The 21,745-nt window shown below is 31.7% G+C and overlaps 1 protein-coding gene across 1 annotated transcript in view; it reads right to left on the bottom strand.

The window, feature by feature from the left end:
• Positions 1 to 21,745, bottom strand: part of mrn (general transcription factor IIH subunit 4 marionette) — a 46,770-nt gene that overhangs the window by 3,345 nt on the left and 21,680 nt on the right. The window contains exons 9-14 of the mRNA XM_085812092.1: positions 18,664 to 18,747; positions 15,393 to 15,525; positions 10,768 to 10,819; positions 6,977 to 7,055; positions 6,576 to 6,623; positions 2,562 to 2,702 (exon numbers count right to left, since the gene is read on the bottom strand). Coding sequence (XP_085668218.1) covers positions 2,562 to 2,702; positions 6,576 to 6,623; positions 6,977 to 7,055; positions 10,768 to 10,819; positions 15,393 to 15,525; positions 18,664 to 18,747 — 537 coding nt within the window. The remainder of the gene's footprint in view (positions 1 to 2,561; positions 2,703 to 6,575; positions 6,624 to 6,976; positions 7,056 to 10,767; positions 10,820 to 15,392; positions 15,526 to 18,663; positions 18,748 to 21,745) is intronic.

Below are 21,745 nucleotides of genomic sequence, written 5' to 3'. Positions count from 1 at the left end.
ATAAAACACATTTGAAATTCTTGCTTCCAGGTGCTCATTTTTGGTTGAAGGACTACGTTATTCAAAATTTGATGGCTCTAGATGTGCTCATTTTTTTACAATGCAAAAAGCATTCATGCATATTATTATTTAGTTTCTTTTAAATATAATACAAGGCAATAATATTTGGTGACAACATTTTGAAAAGTGAACCAATGCAGAGAGTGAAATGATGCAAAATGCTGTTTTGAGACTAATAGCCCTTTGGGTCTTAAAATCCATTTGAGCTTTAAAAAAAAAAACCTACCACCCACAAAATGTTTGACACTTATATGACGAAAACTAAATAAGCTATTTAAAGTTTCAGGTTATGCTCTCTGAAAATTCAGAAGTCATATAGAAACTGAAAAGAGAAATATATATATTTATATCTCCCTAAAATGAAATAATAGCTCAGTAAAAAATTTCAAATGTTAATAGATTGTGTAATGAGCACTGATGCAGACTTTGTGAAACATTTTGAAAAATGAGATCTTATTCACAGACTCTTACAAAGTTCATGCTCTAGAAAGCAGTGACAAGCTTCATTTATTGGGACATATACAACTTGTAACATTTTTTGCATAAATTAAGAACAAAAAATATTTTTAGTGCAATGAAATTTTTGTATGACTATCAGATTGTGATCTTAAAGCAATAAAATTGCATGTTAATGTTACCGATACATTTTTTTTATATCTGAAAAATTATAAATTATTGGTGTGAAAATGCTTCTGGCATAACAACACAACAAAATTATATTGTAAAAAATGTTTGCTACGTACTGGTAAATCAAAAAGGAATATCGCTGAATGACATTCAATATGGTAATAAAACTACATAAAATGATCCTAATTTTTATTTTAACCGACTGCTCACAAGAAGTGATAAGTTAGACATTTTTACATATAAAAGACCTTCAATTTTCAAACGTAAAGAACTTCAGTTCAAAAAGTGTTTCCTTTTTAAAGATAATTTTAAAAAAAATTACAAACTTAAAAATTAGATATGTCAGTTTAGATTTTATAATTCTTTCAAAATTGGTTTAAATTAAAGATGAAACATGAAAAATCTAAACATGGTAAGACATGAAAATTTTGCATTATTTATTTAAAACATTTCTGTTATTTGAAGACGGATAGTCAACCAATGGTTTTGCTACTTGAAGATCAATGGATCTAGAACCAATGGTTGCAAACAAAGTTCACATAAAGGACTTTTATGAACATGATGCTCAAAAGTACATTTAGAAATTTGCATTTGCCATTCCTCATTTTGGCATAAAATTTAAAAAAAACAATAAAAAAGAAATTTTTCCCCAAGTTAACACAGTATCTACACTAATCTGTACCCCACCCAGATTTTTTTTTATGGAAAATTTCATGTACTTTCTAATCTGACAGAAACTTCGCAATATTTCAACATGTGATAGAAATTTGAAATAGATTTCTGCTTTGGCATCTTTTAATTTAAAAGAAATAATTTTCATCTAAAGTTTCTCAGGACTTCTAGATCAGGGGTTCTCAACCAGTGGTACGCAAGAGGAAAATAGGTGGTAAGCAAAGTATTTTTAACTATTAAATTCAAAAATTAAACCCCCAACATCCTGATGCTTGTGCTACAAAATGTACACTGCCTAAATTTGCATTTTACGGGTATATGTCCAGCGTTTTTTAGTCTCTTTTTGTTTGGCACATGAAATTTGTGGATTTTTATGTTAACAGGGAGGGCGCTTGGTCTTTTTTGGCTTTGGTATGAATCTTTTGTTTCTCATTTGTATTTATTTTATTCGTATTTCATCCCAAAATATTTATAAAATATTTTAAATTTAAATAAAGCTTTTACACGATTTCTATTTTTAATTTTAGCAAAATATATTATATTTAAACCACACAAAATAATTTATAAAATCACAATAATAGCATAGGAAGCAAGCATGTTGAGGTCAGAGAAAAATTTCTGGAAAAGAAACACTTTTTCACTGGGCAGGTGTATGTATTGTTTAGTAATAAAATAACACTGTAGTTTCAAAGCCCCTTATCTATATCCAGATAAAAATAAACATTCCTATTTGAAAAGTAAGCAAACACCATTGTGAAGAGGCTCAGTGGTTGCGCCTTGAAACCACAAAGAAAATGCCATGAATATACCAAGTCCCCCCCAATATGCAGTTTAATTATTGCTATTTTTTATTGTTTATGATAGTAATAATAATGTGAGAAACGGTTAATATAAAAAATTATGCTGAAAATCATTAAAGCACAGGGAAAGGAATTTGTCCAATTTACACTTCATGAATTCAATAAACTTCATTTTTTACTGGGAAACATTTTCCTTATTAATGTCTGAATGATGAAACCGAGACGTGTTGAAAAACAGAAGTCTCTGGTGAAAACAAGACAGTTGGCAATTATGTGTATTATGTATGTAAGCATAAATTATGAACATCACTGAAAATATTTCTAGCTTTTAGGATATCATAAATTTTGTCATGTAAACATATTATTCATGATATCATAAATATCATCTAAAAAATAAAGTACCTGTGCGTAGTTACAAAGCAACTCAAAATCACTTTGTGATAAGAACTGGCTGTATAAGACACCTTCCGTGAACTTAAAACGATCTCGTTCCATTTCCCATAATCGAATTTGGTCCACAACAGTTGGAGGTAAGATTGGTTTCTATATTAAAAAAAAATGCTCAGATTAGAATCATCAATTTCGTTTACAGATTATTTTACAATTTTAAGAATTATTGACCTTCCAATAAATTGAAATATGAAGTGATGCATGATTGGACACAATTTGAAATTTATAAAAAAGAATGACAACACAGTGCTATAAAATTATGAAATTTTTTTTTAAAAATGCTAAGTATGAATTTCAAAGTTGAAGATTTACATTCATTGAAGAACCTCAAATAAGAATTTTTGTAGCACAATTATGGTCCCACAATAAAGGTGCCTTCAGTCCAGGTCACCCAGAAACTTAATAATCACTCTTTTAGGGAATCTAAGTTCCCTTTTCAATTTCATTCTTGACACATTAAATATTTTCACCTGACATTTATTTTTTGGCATCTAATTCAATTAAGATACAACCTTTAGCTTGCATCTAATAAAAGAAGAAACTTTCCCAAAAGTACATGAAACAATTACCACTTTTTGTCAATATTGTTACAAAATGTACAGGCGCGGTAAGATAGCTTCCCTGCAAAGCAGTTTTAGGGTTGCCATAAAATGGCAAGGGAAGGCAGGGTTGCCAAATGTCACCAAATGGGTGATTTCTCGCCAAATGGCACCTTCCTTCACGTTCGTACGGGGTTCGTGTGGATTTGGAGTGAATAATGATGACACCTGATGAAGTATCGAAACACACTTCATTGGCCAGTATTGTCAGGACAGCTAAAAAACACGTTTTACAGTCGTCGATGAACTACTATAAACACGCTGACACGATCAGTGATGCAGCCTCCAGGTTATCAGGCTATCACAGTGGAGACAGCTTCACGGCAAAGCACTAGAGTACAGCTCCCGTCTCTGCTTGGTCGTTCTCGGAACTCCACATACTCTCAAGACTCTCCACGCTACAACTCGCGATGCACTCAACGACACATGAGCACAGCTCGCGACTCTTCGGTTCAGTCATTGCCGGAGCTCAACATGCTCTTTCGACGATGTACTAATCGCGATACACTAACAGCCTCCGTCGGTGCACTCGACGACCCACTCGGCACTCGCTGCCTGGCTGTCAACTCGATTGACTCGAGACTAACTATTTTGCACTCTCGAGGCACACACACACTAACTGACTGTGAACCAGCAGGGTTAATATAGCTTTCGGCTTGTGTTTGAGAACATTCTGGGCTAAACCAGTAAGAATTCGTTCCAGAAGGTTTTCCATCTGTCCATGGTATATCGCCAATTTTGTTGCCAAATAGGTGGTTTCTTGCCAAATGTGGCAACCTTGCATTCCCTTGCCATTTTATGGCAACCCTAAAACTGCTTTGCAGGGAAGCTATCTTACCGCGCCTGTACATTTCGTAACAATATCTTTTCATCGAGATTCAATTGCATAAAAAACAGAGGCAAAATAATTCTCTCTGTGCTAACAAATCTTTAATGCAATAAGTTTTTGCTTCTAATGGCAGCTTTTTCTTTCATTGTTATGAATCACTTGAAGCATCAAGCATAACCACGTTGTTGACCAAGTAACACATGGAATATTTTAAAGTTTCGACAAATATCATTCATTCAAGATCAATATATTTTACAAGGGCAATGACTGATTTCAATTTTTCATTGAAATGTACAGAATGATCAATGTTGTAATTTCCCCCCCTCCATTAAAAACCTCCATAGGTAATTTTACACAGTTTTTAAAGCTAATCTAACATTAGGAATTTGTAGTTTTATATGAAGGGAAAATTGGGGACAAATTACCTTCAATGATCAATTTAGATTCTGTTTTTTATGCTTCTTTAAAGAGACATACAGGAAGCCCTAGTTGGTGTTCTTAAATACAGCCAATAATAATTAGTTTAGCAGTAGCACTAAAATATCAGAAGAAATTACAAAGTTACATATATTTTCAGGGATTTTTATGGCAAAAACATCACACTGAATAAGTGATCTGAATATTTTATTATGACTATCTACAAGATATGATATTGCAACTTCCAAGTTACTAATAAAAATTTTTCTTATCACAGTTTTATATAACTCATTCATGTACATCAAATTATCACTACAGTATTTAAATACAGTTATATACAGCATATCTGTAATAACTCTGTAATTTAATGATTCTTCTAATTTTCAACAATAATATACCAATTTAGAATACAGAGATATCGGAAATGTTGATGCATTATGATCAATTGGATAATTATGCAAATTATGATCAATTGGAGGGCAAGTTTGATGCCAGCAGCTGTGGTAATTCCAGCTCCTATGGCATATCTAATTTGTCATCACTATTTGTAATGACAAATTAGATATGCCATAGGAGCTGGAATTACCACAGCTGCTGGCATCAAACTTGCCCTCCAATTGATCCTCATTAGAGAATTTAAAGTGTACTCATTCCAATTACGAGGTCTCAAAAGTCTCCCATGTTATAATTTTTATCACTTCTTCCCTATTCTAGTAGTGGGTAGCTATGCCTGCTGCCCTTCTTGGATGTGGTAGCCATTTCTCAGGCTTCCTCTCCAAAGTCAAACCTTGATTCCTCATCACCCCTTACGATATAATAGGCATGCAACCTATCATCGACAGTTGATAAGACAAATACTTAAAAGATACATTGCGGGACAAGCCCACACAATCAGATGAAAGTTATACAGAGTCACCACATAATATGGACATAAGGTCTGATAAGTTTAGGTTTAATAAAAGTACTCATTCCCAGGGGGTCGGAGCTCTGCAGCATGTATTAGCTCTAAAATTGCTACAGTTATCCAAGTAATAAGGTATAACCCAAGCAGCCATAATCCATTTAAAAAGCCATTAATTGCAGCCATGCATCTCTAAGCCATTCCATGTTGAGTGGTTTTCCCTCAACATGGAATGTACTTAGAGATGCATGGCTTAATCTTTTAGACAAGTATATAACCACTGATACAATCAACCAGAGCTTTTTTTTTTTTTTTTTCATGTTCATGGAACATTCCAGCTGCACACAACTTGAATCTGCCAGTGATAGTGTATGCCTTCAAAATGCACTGGCAGCTGTTGACTTGCAATGGCTCCTCATTTATTTCATGTGCACGGAATTTTACTTTGTGCTTTTGGTAGCAGTTCAAAACTCACTACATCCTCCACAGCATTAGCACTGGGAGGTGAGTCTTCGTAAGCATCAAGAAGTTTTAATGCATGGGACACAGATGTCAAAAACCCTGCATTTCAATTTTTATTAGATTTCTACAGAGCACAGCAATGGTACAGGGGCTGAGTTGCTTGCAGATGAGCCGAGGATGGCTTTGATTTAATGTTGGCTTGAGAAGATGAAGGAAGCACGAGACCAAATTACAGAACTTTTTTTGCACCATTCAAAACTGTTAATTCCTATCAAATGGAATCAATCATGATAAATTCTTTAGTATATGTCCACGGGTTTTTAATAACATTAATTTCTCAATTCCAGGTCTTCAGGAACTTTTTAATTACTAAATTTCATGGAAATGCAGCATACAGATGTTCATGTTCACTGAATACTCATATTTCAATTAAATAAAATTCAGCATTCTCTCCCTGAATAGTTAAGTTTTCCTATTGTACCTTTCTTTAAACAGTAAGAAATAATAGAATTTCAAAACAAAATTTAAAAAATTAGCAAAGTACAAAATCTTATTTCAATATAATACTAATAATGGACAAAAACTACATAATTAGAAGAGAAATCTGGTAAAAATTAATGAACATTTTGTGATCTCAACATGGAATTCCATTTTGAGAACTATAAAACAACTCTACATGATTTAATCATGATAATGGTATACAAAATAGTTCAATAATTATGTATGCACACCGTTGAGTAATAAAATGAGTACTGTACCTGTTTCAACATTTCAGGATGAGCATGCATTTGTAAAAATTTTATTATCTAGAGGGGAGAAAAAAGATAGAAAACCAATTTGTGTAATGAAATTTCAGAACAAATAGCCAGCAATAAAATAATACATAGACAGAAAATACTTTCTCATAATCCAAAAATTACAGTAAATGAACTTCTGCATATAAGTAATTAAAAAAAATAATCTTATGTTATGGAAACAAAAAATTTGAAAATGAGAGTTAATTTCTTTCAGTTAAATCAGAGACTTCCAGTTATTTGTTACAGCTTAACACTAGGGAGAAGCAGTAAATTAATTTAAACACTCAGAATTAATTTATTTATTTCAATTAAAATGTAAGTTAATTTCCAATTAGCAAAGAAAGCGAAAGACTTCTTCAAACCTGATCAGCTGTTATACCACTTTTTAAGGCTTCACGCACACTTTCTCTTGTAAATACACCAACAGAAAAATTTGGAAATCTAAAATGAAATCATATAAGAATGAGTTCCAGAATCAAATCTACAAAATAAAAAACTAACAGTTTAACACACACACAAAATTATTGATGTTAAAAAGTACAATGAATAGCCAAAACATTACAAGCATCAAATATCATCTTGATCCTCTTCTACCCCTCTAATCAATATTCTGCTCATGATGAAGTGTCAATTCTGTAAGATGTTGAAGGGCTAATGCAGGAACTACAAGTCGCATTTACTGAACATATGCAGAGGGGGGACCCTCTATGTATTTGGCCTAGATTCACAGATCTGATGTTTCTTTAAATACCATTCCATAGAAAATTCACTAGGTTAGAAATTCGGAGATCTAAGAAGCCAATGGATAATCTGGAACTAAGCCAAGTGAATTTGCCTTGACTATGTCTGTGTGGTAGTAAGAAAGGATATATTACACTAGTGGAGGAGGGAAAACTGCCTCTCTGAGAATGTGCGAAGTCACGAAAAGATGTAGATCAAGGATACCTGACCTTTTAGAACTTGCACATGACATCACCCCAACAATAATTTGGCAAATGTTACATCATTTATGCCGAGGATAATAAACAATAACATTTATATTTGATCACAATGTAAACTACATGTTAGGTTTGCTTCTAATAAAATTACAATATCAGCATAACACTTTTTTATATTAGAAATAAAATCACTTTTTTAAAAAAACCTATGCATTTATAATTACTTTGATGGATACAACTACAGTGCAAAGAGTACCAGGAGTATATTTGAGACATTCACCTGAATTTGTTCTTATTTTAATTTCTGATACTTCATATAATGCAAATTTGTAATCAAATAAACATACTTTCAATGAGAAAAAATATGAAGATGGAATGTTCATGAAACACTGGAAACTTTCCGTTCACTAAGCAGAACTTATGAAAGTCACTAAAAACATTTTTTCTCACCTAACATACCCGAATGTAACTTTAACAGAAATTAGCACTAAAAAATAGACTAAATGCTGTTTTATTATTATTATTATTATTATTATTATTATTTTGAAATCTTGAATATACTCTATATCGCTCAGATGGTATAGTGGTTGGGGAAGCTGACTGCAATACCAAAGGGCCCAGGTTCGAATCCCAGAGAAGACATGGTTGTAACCGTCTGTCCCTTCATAGGAGCCAAAGGTGGCCCACTATTGGGTGCCTCCACAATAAAGTGACTACTGCTTCTGACCTTAGTAGTGGCCAAGCCCAAGTCGGCTGAGGACTCACCATTGGGAGGAAGAGATATACTCAAACTGCTCTCATCAAAGTACAACCAATGTCTCATATTTTTTGCTGTTTATATAATTTTACTCATAAAAACTTCTGAAGTGAATTACGGTATTGCTTTATGAGTAGAGATGCTTAAATATCAATTTAATTTCAAATGTTGCCAATCTTTAATACATCGTTTTTTAACTAGTTTTGGCCTTAAAAATACATGCCCAGTTCAACATAATTATCCACTAAAAATCATCAAACCACTTGTCATTTCATATTCAGTGTCACTCATGCACACCTTTTCATTCATTTTTTCAGTTATACAACTTGAAATGCATTAACCCCTTCGTGCCGACTGTCACGTCTACGTGCCAGCAACGAACACACTCACCTCCCGGCCGACACGCAGGTGTGACAGGATTTTCCCGTTTACTACCGACTGTCACGTATTTGTGCCAGTGTCCTGGAACGTTTTTCAAACTATAATTTCCGCCACAAGATGGCACTGTATGTCCATATGGTTTCAGGTACATGTACATTAGACCTTCTACTCGAAATGAGAGAAGCATGACTCACATACACGTGTTTTTGATTGTATAAACAAACGGGGAACTAAATGTTTCCGAATGGCTTGATTTATTACGTCTCTTTAAATCGCACTTTATTCGCATGTGGTAGTTGTTTATTGTAAGTAGAAGTTTTATATGCGCTAAAGCGTTGAGTATTTTGTTTTGCAGTTCAGTTTTTAGAAAATAATTAGATCTTGTTAGACGTGAATTCTTTCTGTTTTTACCGTTTCAATGTCGAAGCGTCGAAAATGTTTAACAGAGCATGAAATAGCAGAAATGATGCAAAATATTTCAGATATTGATTCTGATATTCTGATATTGATTCTGAAAGATTAACTGAAAGGCATTTTCCAAAACTTTCTTCAGAAGAGACTGATAAGAAAATGAGACGACGATGCTTCGTTTGTTCACATTCCCGGAAAAATCCTCCAAAATGGCAAATGAGTTATTACGAGTTTAAGGAATGTAACGTAGGACTGTGTGTAGATCCCTGTTTTCAAATTTTTCATATGAAAAGAGAATTTTAAGTACTATATTTAGTTTTCAGATGTATAATGTTAAAAGTCATAAAATGGTGAGTAATTAAAATAAAATGTGTAAAATATGTATTTAAACAAGAGATAAGGTAATTAAAGTATATATATAAAAATATTCATAAAGCATAAGCCGTTTAAATACTCTATAGAGCATTATTAAACAATGCGTTGATACTTCGGAAATTTCATGGATTTAGGCTTAGTAGCAAAAAAGCTCCCGGCCCTGGAGAGACGCTCGCGTAAGACACTGCCGGCCTCCGCGATAAGCGCACGTTTTCACTACCCGGCTCGAAGGGGTTAATGAAATTTGAAAGCCACGTATAGCTTGCAAACACCCATTGTAGTTCCACATGTGGACCCACTGCTGGTCTGCCTGATTTAAATGCTAACTCATTTTTGTACTACTATTTAAGAATATAATATATATTCCATGAGAATGCAAGCACTTCCTTAAATACTTTAAGTATTACAATTTTGTTGCTAGCACCATCATAGAACTAGTACTCTTTTGAACAAAGAAGCTACGTAGGATAGGCCCACAGAAAATACAAAAATAATGTCAACAAGTTCTTTATACTACCATTAGTTAGCTTTTAGTGCAGACAGAAATGTAGTTGATCTGACCAATTTACAAAAACAATTCTGCAGAGGCCCAGATTTAATATTTCAAGGCCCATGGAAATAATTAACAGTATGCACATGTGTAAAAAAATAGGTTTTCATAGTTATGCGTTTATACCATCCGCTGATGTGTTTGCTGTTCTTTGGAATCCTGGTACCGAGTTTTGAAATGATCAGCCTGACTAATAATTTGTTCACGTTGTATTTTCTAGACAATTTATCAATAGGATTTTTTTTTTTTTTTAATTTAGCCAGTACTATCAGTATTTTAAAGATCAATGCAAATTGTAACATCCTGCACTCTGAAGGGTACAATTCAAGTTTTTAATTTATAATTAAGCTTCAAATTTAAATCAAAGCACCACCCATCCTTTAACTAAATGGAAATGTTTCCCTACATACATATACAAAATAATACATATATATTAAGGTTCAGGTATAATTAAATTAGTCTACACAAAAGTATACACGATTGATACACTCGCTGTAAACTGACATTTTTAATGTTTGCATCTTACGCAGACCTGAAAATGAAATAAACTGAAAACTTGAAATCAAAAAGAAAGCATTAAATGTTTTAAATAAATGCCATATATGCAAATTAACTTTTCATTCTATAATTTATAAATGCATGTAGATTTTTAAAGAAGCATTTTATATGCAATAGATTCAATATGATAAATGATGAATTAAGATACAATGCATGACAAAATGAAAAAATATTGTAATATACCTGTACATCATTTCACAGAACAAAGCTATGAGCGCAATTTGAAGATGAGAATCTGTAATGATTATAAGGATATTCACAATGAATATAATTAACACATATAAAATAATAACTATCAATACTGTTTTATCTTGCGCATAAGCTACACTTTTTTTTTTTCACAAAAAAGGAAATGAAAATCAGGTGTTTTTTGCCTGTCATTTTCATCTCTCTTTTTTTTTTTTTTTTTGTGTGTGTGTACGCAAAATATGATGAAATAGGTACATACAAACATGTGGCAACACAGTAACACCCATTTAACAACTAAATGTAATAATCCATTGTTGTTGTGTGACTATCACACAGACTCGCTGTAGTTGTGTTTGAAGTCATTTGGAAGAAAATCTCATGCAAACAATTTTACTAAAATGCACATTTTAAATCCCAAGCAAACACAAAAACATGTTCCCTTTGACTGACAGTAAAAATTTTGTTTCAATATGTAGTAAATACCATTTTCATTTTAGCTGTTTTCATGCCTCCAAAATGGGGCGGGGAGGATCATAGATAGTGCACAGGTTACCAGCAGCTTATCTTCAGGAATTTTTTAATTTTTTTTTAATTAGAGGTAAAAATTAATGATGCAGCTTATACATACAGCAATACATTAATGTTTATTTATCTTACAAAAAGATTAACTTTTTTATCTCGTTATACATATTATTGTATTTACAACAAATCAAAAATAATACTTTAGTGCACTGGGCAAAAACATCAAAATGTTACCAAATAAGTGCAAATATATTAAATTTTCTGTTTTTTTATTTAAGTTAATTTTTAAATTTAAATATTATATGATTGAGGATTGAAAGTATTTATGTTAAATTTCATAAGTTTTTCATAGCATACAAATGAGCAAATTAGCAGAATATAAAACAAAAAACACTACAGAAAAAAACAAGTAAGTAACTTTTATTATGCAAAATTATGCAAAAAAACAACCTTGTTTTGGCACTTGTTTCAAACAGAGCTATCAGTTTCAAATGCAGTCAAATAAAGGTTCCTGTTTTTCAAGGAGCCAAAAAAAAAAAAAAAAAAAAAAAAGTTTGCTTTTCTTTTTTTGAGTGTGCCTAATTTTAAATTTCACATAGGTATGTTTCATTTTGTTTGGTTATCAAAAAGCAGCTGTATTAAATGACACATTTAAAAGCCCACTTTTCTTCTTGATGAAAGATTTCACATTTTTTAATATTTGTAGAAAAATATTTAGTACATCACAAGATTATTTATTAAAATTTTGAATTAACAAGACCATTAAACTATTTTTATTATGAAAGTCCCTCTTAAATTTTTATAATAAATAGATACAGCTAAATGGTACAAGTTAAACTTACAAAATGTTCTGTACAAAGTAGTTTCCTCCTATATCAATGCATTTTATTGGTGAATTTTTCAAAGAATTAAATGCTTCAAACCATCCATTTCTTGTAATTTATGAAAAACATGCTTTTATAGCTTTATCAGACTTATCTTTGAAAATGACACTCATGTAAATTTTGTTTTAGTTACAAAATAGCCAGAGGTCCATCAGATCAGGAGATCAGAAAGATCAGGAGAACATAGTGAATTTCTATCACTTTGATGTTTGACATGTTTTTGCTCAAGAAATTAAAGTCATGTTAAATGAGTCTCAGTCATGTTAAATGAGAAGATGCATTATCATGGTGAAATATGAGCCCCCTAATATTCATTTCTTGAAGAATTTCTGGATGACATCCAGTTTGCTGTTGTAACTATATTATATCCTCTAACTTGATGGCTTTAACCAGTCCTGTATTTCTGAAGAACTGCTTTACACCATTGCATGTTACAGGTCATCTTCAAAAATCCATTGTTAATTTTTTTGATGCATTGGAATGTCAAAAAATGATATATACATTTCATTTTCAGTTATGGTTCTAGAAATAATGTAGTGTCCATCATCATTAGGTAATTTTGGCATTTCTTAATTGATTCTAACATGTTCTGGTTTTTAGTTTAGTGGTTTAGTTAATGAATGGAAGACTCAACAACCAATTAACTTTTTTATATGACGTTTTTAATGAATAATTTTATGTTGACTGTGCATCTAATGTTAAGTTCCTTCTGCATCACTTGGTTGACACGATTATCTCATAAAGATTTTTCATATGACTGACACATTTTTTGAGACTATAGCTGACAGAGGACTTCCTGTATGTTTTTCAACCATCACAGATTTTTTACCTCTATAAAATACTGTAAGCCATCTGAATATAGTGGCACAAGATGAAGCTTCATTTCCATGAGCTAATTGTAGATGTGGAAGCTATTCTTTCTGATTTAGCCTCACTTCAAAGTCATAGAAAACCACAGTATGATAATGCCCCAATTCCCTTTTCCTTTCTTTCTAAAATTTTTTTATGATAGACAAATTGCAATAATTGCCACAAATTATCATCTGTGGGCACATAAAATAGTTCAAATTTACATATCTAACAAATAATTGTTTTTTAGTGTATACTCTCTGCAGCTGTCTCAAAAATTTCAAGAGTTGCTTACATACTTTAAATTGCACTGAAATTAAATATTATGTCATCAGAAGATTTACATATTTTATCAAGCCATCTGTTATGAGCATAATTATTTGAGTTTTCACTTCATAAATATGGCAAAACCAAAAAATAAAATTACTATATTAATGAATACTTTTAGAATTAAATTATTCTTCGGCATTCAAAAATTACTTTGCTACTAATAAATAGTTTAAAGTATGCATTTTAAATTAAACTGAGGCATGAACTTAAATTAAATCCCCATATCAGTATGAATTTGAATTAATTACAGCAATAGTTCATTGGTAGCTGTACCAACAAACTGTCTTCAAGTAAAAATTTGATTAACAAAGTGACCTATCAGAAACCTATAAAATGATCTCTATGCAGGCAAAACATAACAGGGCAACTGAGGTCTTTCATTTCATATACCACATCATATGTGTCTAATGTATAAATTGTGGTACAACTTAATGTACAAGTCTCATATCAAGTAATATACCTCCCTTCCCTTAGAAAAAAATCATAACCTGAAAACTGCAGATTACAATCTAACATCTTAAAGAATTTTACCATTACAGTTTGAAAACGAAAAAAAAAAAAAAAAAAAAAAATCTAAAACAATAAATAAATGTTACAATTAAGAAGAAATTGCATTCTGATCTCAGTACACAGAATTCAGTTAAATACCAAAAACTATTTTAAAGCCAATGGCGATGCAATAGACCTACTAGTTTAAAAATTAGGCTGCCATAAATTAAAGAACACAATATCTTATATTTAAAATAAGCTGTTCAAAATGGCAAAAAAATAGTAGGGAAAAAATTACTATGATATCATTTTATTTTAAATTAATTTCAGGTAGGTGCATTTATTTAATAAAGAAAAGATTTAATTGTTCAAGACATAGCTAAACCTTTATTTCACTGTATTGCATGCACAAAGCTTGCAATAATACTTTCTATTTTGACAACAAAATAATAGCAAAAGACTGAAAAAAGCAACTCTTCACATTAAAATAGAGACATCACTCATTCAATTGAATTATTCATCTTGTTAGTTCTTCACTGATTTTTCCCTTTGTGAACAAGATACTTTTTCCCTAGGCTATATAATTGTCCCTTGTGCAATTCTTGAGAAATTAATTGCTGTTCAAGAAAAGCCTAAAAAACTGTCAACAACTATTATATTGTAACTGGTGTGATGCCTTACATATTTTTCCTATGTTCAAGGTAGTTAAGATCTCTCATTTAGCCCTAGGCAAAATCACAGAATGAAAAACTATTAATTTACTTTTATATTGTTTTTTAAGAAGGGTTGCATGTAATGATGATGTCACTCAATGCATATATCTTTATCACAGTTTGACATTTCAGAAATAAATAATGAAGAAACAAAAACTGATTAGGAGTTTAATCACTTTCCTTTAAAAATATGCATAGTTAAGAGTTTCTTATCATTTTAATGAAAAATATGCAATACTGAATAAAAAATAAGTTTAGATTTCATTTCAAAAATTCTATTTTACTCACTTCCACATACAAGATTTCTTTGAACACCATTAATTACTTTTGTAAAACTGCTATTTTAGATATCCGTTTTCATGAGAAATAAATCAAAATATAAATCTCAATCCCAACAAGGCCTTTTTCATATTACAAATTTTAAATGAAATAGAGATTATTTCAACTAAGAGAAAATACAATTAAACTGATATGCTTCTATTTTAAGATGAAGTATGGCCTTTTTCACCCTTGTGTTATGAAAACTGAAAGTATTATTGCAAGCTTTGTGCATACAATACAGTGAAATAAATGCTTAGTTATATCTTAAACAATTAAATATTTTCTTTATTAAATAATGCACAGGTACCCACATGGCATTAATTGAGATGAAATGATATTATAGTAGCTTTTCTCCCTACTTTTTTCTTTTCTTTCTTCCAAATTTCAATTAAAAGAAAATATAATTTTGAATTAAACAGCTATTTATTACTACTAACATATACAAAAATTTAAGACAGAAAATAAACTTTTCTAATAAATTCAAATCAAACCAATATTTAACACTACCTACCAGTATATGCATAAACACGATAATTAGTTTCCACTACAATGTAACCAGTTTTGTTTACATCTAGATTAACTTCCTTGAGACCAGAAGCCAAATTGATGGCTAGTCGAGTGGGATAGAAACGTCCTGATCTGCGCTAAAATGATTAAAACAGTATAATGAAGCATACATTGAAGAGAAACATTCATTTTTACTTTGCAGCAAAATTTTTAAATAGTTGATAAATAAACAGCATAACAAATAAAACAATTCTTCATGTCTGTTGTAAATACAAGAGGGGCAATATTTAACTGACATATTTATTACCTGAATAACATTTTAAACAAATAAAGAATAAGCATTTCTGCTTTGAATTATTCATAAAAATTACAGGGGATTTTGTAAGAACATAATATATGATATGGAGTATCATAAGAATATATAACATAAGAGTATAATATATTATAATATATGATATGAAGTAATGTGACACCTGACATAAGGTTGCTTTTGGATGTAACATAAATGTTTGCTTTTATATATATATATATATATATATATATAAGCGAACATTTATATATATATATAAGATGTTTTTGATAAGTTTAAAAACATGTCAGTAAAAGCGCCTTGATTATCAAAACAGCGTTTGAAATCTCTTGAAACTTTTCAGTATGCAATCTTACAAAAATTACCAATAAGACTTCCTTTAAGACTAGTTCATAAAATTAACCTTATAACTGCTCAACAGCAGATCTGCCCTAATGCATGTTTTCTAAACGTCATCCCAGAAAAAGGCAAGCCATTAAAAGTTATTTTAATTTATTTTTTAAATTATTAAAATCAATTATACACTATTTATTATCAATTATATATACAATATTACTTATACAAATATATACAATATATATATTATTTATACAATCAATTATATAATACAATATTTATTAAGTCCATTATACTGCTGCATGACAAGATAAACAAAAATATAACACAACACATAGTTTGCCTAATTCTGATTAACCTTTTCCCTTGTTTATTCAAGCTACTTTAGGATAAAGGAATTCTTTCACAATGATTCACTCAAACATTTGGAGCCACTAGATGCTCAATATCTGATTAAATCAAGTGCAGGAAGCAAGCATCCCCAGATTTGCAAAGCATGCTTTCTTTCCTCTCCACAATTCAGTTGCAAACAATCAAGAAAGAAAAATATCCACATAGAGTTTTTGGGAGTTCTGTCCAAGAACAAAACGCGACAGAAATGCCTTTCTTTATTCTGACATAGGTGTAGAATAGAAAAGGTTTTCGAATTTAGGTCTTTTCATGTGGAAACTGTATTTTTCTTCTGAAATTTCATTATATTAATTTGAATCCCTATTTGTATATAATGCATACATTTCTCTCAGTGGATTACTGAAGCTTAAAATATAAGCTATCTTTGTACTGAATGCATTCTAATTATATGGTTATTAATAAATTAACATAATTATGTACACAGAATATTTTCATGATATTCAAAGGGAAATTCTGTAAATTTATATTTAGCTAAAAGATGAATTAAAATGTTAAATTGCATTAAGCATTACGCAAGGGTATTTATCGAGATATTTAGAGACACATAAAAAAATATAAATTTAAACAAACATTAGTATTAAAAATAAATAAAATTTTCTGTTGATCTGGGGTTAATACTCTGTTGATCTGGGGTAGAAATATGACATTTTAGAAGTTATTGTGTATAAAATCCTAATATCAAGCAGGTTAATATAATAGGCTAGCTATTCCAAATAAAAAGGGAAAGGCAAACAAGACAGGAAATTTTCAATGCAATCAAAGTACAAATACTTACAAAAGATACCTCTCTTATTTTTCTGACAAGCACCGCAGAAGACAACTTATTTCACTGAGCTTCCAGGCAATGATTTAAGAAAATTGTCTTTTAATTCAAATATTCAAACTGATATTTTAAATGGTGTATTTAATTATGGCAAAGCACATGAGGGCTATCTGCCCAAGGGGAGGGATGCCTTCGTGGAGGACTTTCTAAGGGAAACTGGCTCGTATACATGGGGAAAACCACGAAAACACCCATGCAGCCAGCCCGTTCGCTGGATTCGAACCTCGGACTGAACTACCACTGTTCAGCGACTTTGCTGCTCGGCCGCTGGTGGGCCTGATATTTTAAAACAGGACTATTAATACAAATTACTCACAAATAATGAAATGTCATAAAAATTTGTGGCCCACCAGCGGCCGAGCGGTAAAGACGCTGAACACTGGTAGTTCGGTCTGAGGTTCGAATCCCGCGAACGGGCTGGCTGCATGGGCGTTTTCGTAATTTTCCCCATGTGTAACGTGTATACGAGCCAGTTTCCCTTAGAAAGTCCTTCACGAAAGGCATCCCTCCCTTTAGGCAGATAGCCCTCGTGTGCTCTGCCATAATTGAATACACCAACACCAACACCATAAAAATTTGTGATTTAATAATAATTTCCAACATAAGTAATCGACTCCATGCATTCTTATATAAATTGAATAATAAACTTAGGTGACTACTGAAATTTCGTAGGAAAACACTTTCAGGTGATTTCTAAGCCTGAAAATCTGAAATTTCGTAGGAAAACACTTTCAGGTGATTTCTAATGAAAATGTTTGGAACTAATATTCAATTACAAGTTGTAGCAAAGTTTATAGGAATGATTTTTTATTTGTTTTAAAAGTTATGTAAGAAATAGTTTAGAATACAAGTGGCAATATTTATAACATAAATGCAAGTGTAGTAAAAGGAATCTTGCTATGAAGTCATAAATATTTGTAAATATTATACATACAAATAACAATTGCCAGGTATTTGGGATCCATTCATGAAGAGCTAATGCAAGATTTGCATTCTTTGTTTTTGTAACCATCCATTCATTAAAATGATAATTAGAGTATCAGCAAGAAATGTATATGTGAATGCGAAAGGAAAATATTTTAAGTAACAAAGCAATATGCATAAAGTGGCAATAAATCTCATGACTAGATAAAAATGGTCATAATATTATCAGGATTAGCAATATGCATAAAGTGGCAATAAATCTCATGACTAGATAAAAATGGTCATAATATTATCAGGATTAAGTTATTCAATGCAATAATATCAGATAACATGTAACTATATTGTTAATGTACCTCTTTTTCTTTTCTGCAAAAGAAGCAAACATGTACAAAAATGTTTGCTCCTTACCTTATTATTATTATTTGTTTAAAAAATTTAAATGATTGAAAGATTATAATATCAGAAAACTACCTTTCTTTGATAAACTATACCAAGCTCCCGTAAATGTTGAAGAAACATCAACATTGATTCATTCATTTCACCTGTACTGTAATCCTATACGAAAATCACAATTATAATTTTCAACAATGATTGAAAAATGATTCAATACATATGTACTTACATTATACATTGGTATGCAAAACTTAAGCAACTATGTAAATTTTAATCAGATAGCCATGAAATTGCAGAAAAGGGGTTCTTGCGATCAGTACAATGAACACGCAATTCAGTAGAAAGATATTGCGCATGGAAATGTCAGAAACAAAACGTCACAGGCGACGTGAGAGTAAGCAAAATGCATGCAATCGACGCCCTCAACTCAGGACTACAATAAAAGGAAGGATGCAGATGCAATTCAAGACATTCAATGCAAGTCCAAGTGAGGGTTTTTTTTTTTTTTTTTTTTTTTTTTTTTTTTTTTTTGTGTGTGTGTGTGTGTGTGTGTGAAATATGGCTAGAAGAAAGCACTTGGATGACTTCCCATTTGGAAGAATGATCAGAAAGCTGGAGGAGGGGTGCACTGTGACCAGTGTAGCTGAAATGTTCGGAATCAACAAAAGTGTCCTTTTGCGAATTTGGAAAGCCTTACAACCTGTACAGCTGTTAGAAAGGTTGGTGGTGGTCGCCCCAGGTAAACAACTGGAATGGATGACCGATATATCGTCCTACAGGCGAAAAGAATCCGAAACCAGACAGCAGGTGCCACAGCTTAACAGCTGTACACAGCAACGAGGTGACAAGTGTCGCGGTTTACTGTGTCCAGACACCTTCACAAAGATGGCCTATTCGCCCGCCGTCCTGAACGCTAAATCCCTTTGAAAGTTGGCCATCGGCGCCACCGTTTAGAGTGGTGCAAGGAGCACAAACCTGGGCATCTCATCAATGGTGTAGTGTTTTCTTTATGGATGAGAGTCGTTTTAATGTCACAAGAGAATGTCAATGCCAGTTGATTTGGAGAGAAGTCGGGACATATTTTCATCCCAGTAGCATCACGGAAAGAGACCGTTATGGTGATCCTGGAGTTCTCGTTTGGTGAGGCATTACGCTGAACAGGCGAACAGAGCTTCCCTTTTTGACAGACATTCTGTAACCGGAGATCGCTGTTGTCAGGAGATGAACCTTCCCCAAGTCCATCTGTTCTGAGGTGCCATTAGAGCAGACTTTGTTTTTATGGATGACAATGCATGGCTACACTGGACTCCTGCTGTTCAGAAACTACTGGAAAGTGAAAATTTTACTCGAATGGATTAGGCAGCATACTCCTCTGATTTATATCCCATAGAACATGTGTGAGATACTTTGGGGAGACGTCTTGCGGCACGATTACATTATCGGGAACACCCAACAAGTGAAACAGATGCTGATTGAGAAATGAGCACTCTTATCTCATGAACTATTGGATTAATCTGGTGCTAAGTATGAGCAAACGGTGCAAAGCAACCATTGCAGTAAGGGGAGGGCATATTCCATACTAAGGAACATCTGCTAGTTGTTCTTCCTTTTGTACAGACAATCATGTGTAACGATGAGTTCAATAAAGCCTTTTTTTGTTTGTTTGTTTGATTGCATACTGTATGCATTGCATTCATTTTTGCTCAACTATGCTTTTGTCATCGTTTAAATACAAAATGCTGTCTCTCCTTTCTGAATTTCATGTCTTTCGGATGATTTTTTGTAGAGTTATGGAAAAAGAACACCTGTTGCTTAAGTTTTGCACACCAGTGTATAATAACATTACATTGACAAAATATAAGTATATTTTATTCAATTTATACGTGACCTACTTATGATAAAATACTTTTCAGCTTGAATATCTCATTACAATAATTTAAAATTTCATCATTAACATACTTTCTAACCTACAAAAATCTAAAGATTTTTTAAGAAATTGGAAGAATTTCCTCAAAGAAAGACTTTTTAAATAATAAAAATATAGAGGAAAAACTACATTTTTAATAATGAATTAACTTTACATAGTAATAAATTAATATCTGAAAGTTCAGTTACTAATTCTTAAATGCAAATAATACAAAAATATTTACATGTAAAAAAATTTTTTTTTTTACTTGTAACTTTTTTATACCATTTCACTAATCAATACATAATTCTTTAACCAGATCACTAATCATTGATTGCAAAACATGAATTAATGGAATTCTAAGTTGCAGACTTGTGTTAAGAACATCAAAGGATGGCAAAATGGAGCATACAAAAAAGCAAAAAGCTTTTTTAAGGTTTGAAGACAAAAACATAAATATTCGTTCTTCACAAGATAAACTTACAATAATCGGAAAATGTGTCCCTTGTCAAGCATTTTTTTTTCTGGGGGGGGAAGGGAGCTTTCATCTTATATTTTGTAGTATTATTTTCAGAATTGCCAATTAAGTTGGTCCAGGTGCATAAATTATTGAATTTTTCTCACATCTATTTTTAAGAGTAGAAGAAATAACTACCTCTCCATTTACTTAAGGTATTTTATAACTTTCAATAGAGCCTTTTATCTTAACTCTAGAAGCATTTACTTCTTCCTTTAAAAATGTCAGGTCAAAGATACTATATAAGCATTTCTCTAAATATAACCAGTATGTATATATATGCTTCAGATTTTTTTTTCTTATCTTAGTATTATGCAACTTTTGGAATTGTTTCAATTTTTCCTAGAAATCTTTACAAGATAATAATAAATATCAAAAATGTATTCATTCCACACTTATTGATAAAGAAACTGCCCCTTTTTCAACTGCTAAATTTATGAGGTGACAGATGGACCTCATAATTTGCAAACCTAAATTTTCTTTTTTTAAGACGCCTGCAACATCAGTCTTCAAGCCAACCATTTCTGGTGCACTTGTTAGCTCTAAGTGCTAAACAATAATCCTGAATAATTAAACTTTCTTTTAAAATTTTAATAATTAGCTGTGCTAAAGCCTATCAGTTCTCCTTCTGAATTGGGGACAGAAAGTAAACTACACTTAATTTTTGAAGACCATGGATTAAAAAAAAAAAAAAAAACAATTGGATACAGTTTTGCATGAGTATTATTGCTTCCATC

Source organism: Stegodyphus dumicola, chromosome 2 (assembly GCF_044657685.1).
Source record: "Stegodyphus dumicola isolate Sdum_Otavi_A_Nest chromosome 2, ASM4465768v1".
Classification (NCBI taxonomy): domain Eukaryota; kingdom Metazoa; phylum Arthropoda; class Arachnida; order Araneae; family Eresidae; genus Stegodyphus; species Stegodyphus dumicola.
This window is presented reverse-complemented; position numbering and strand designations above follow the sequence as displayed.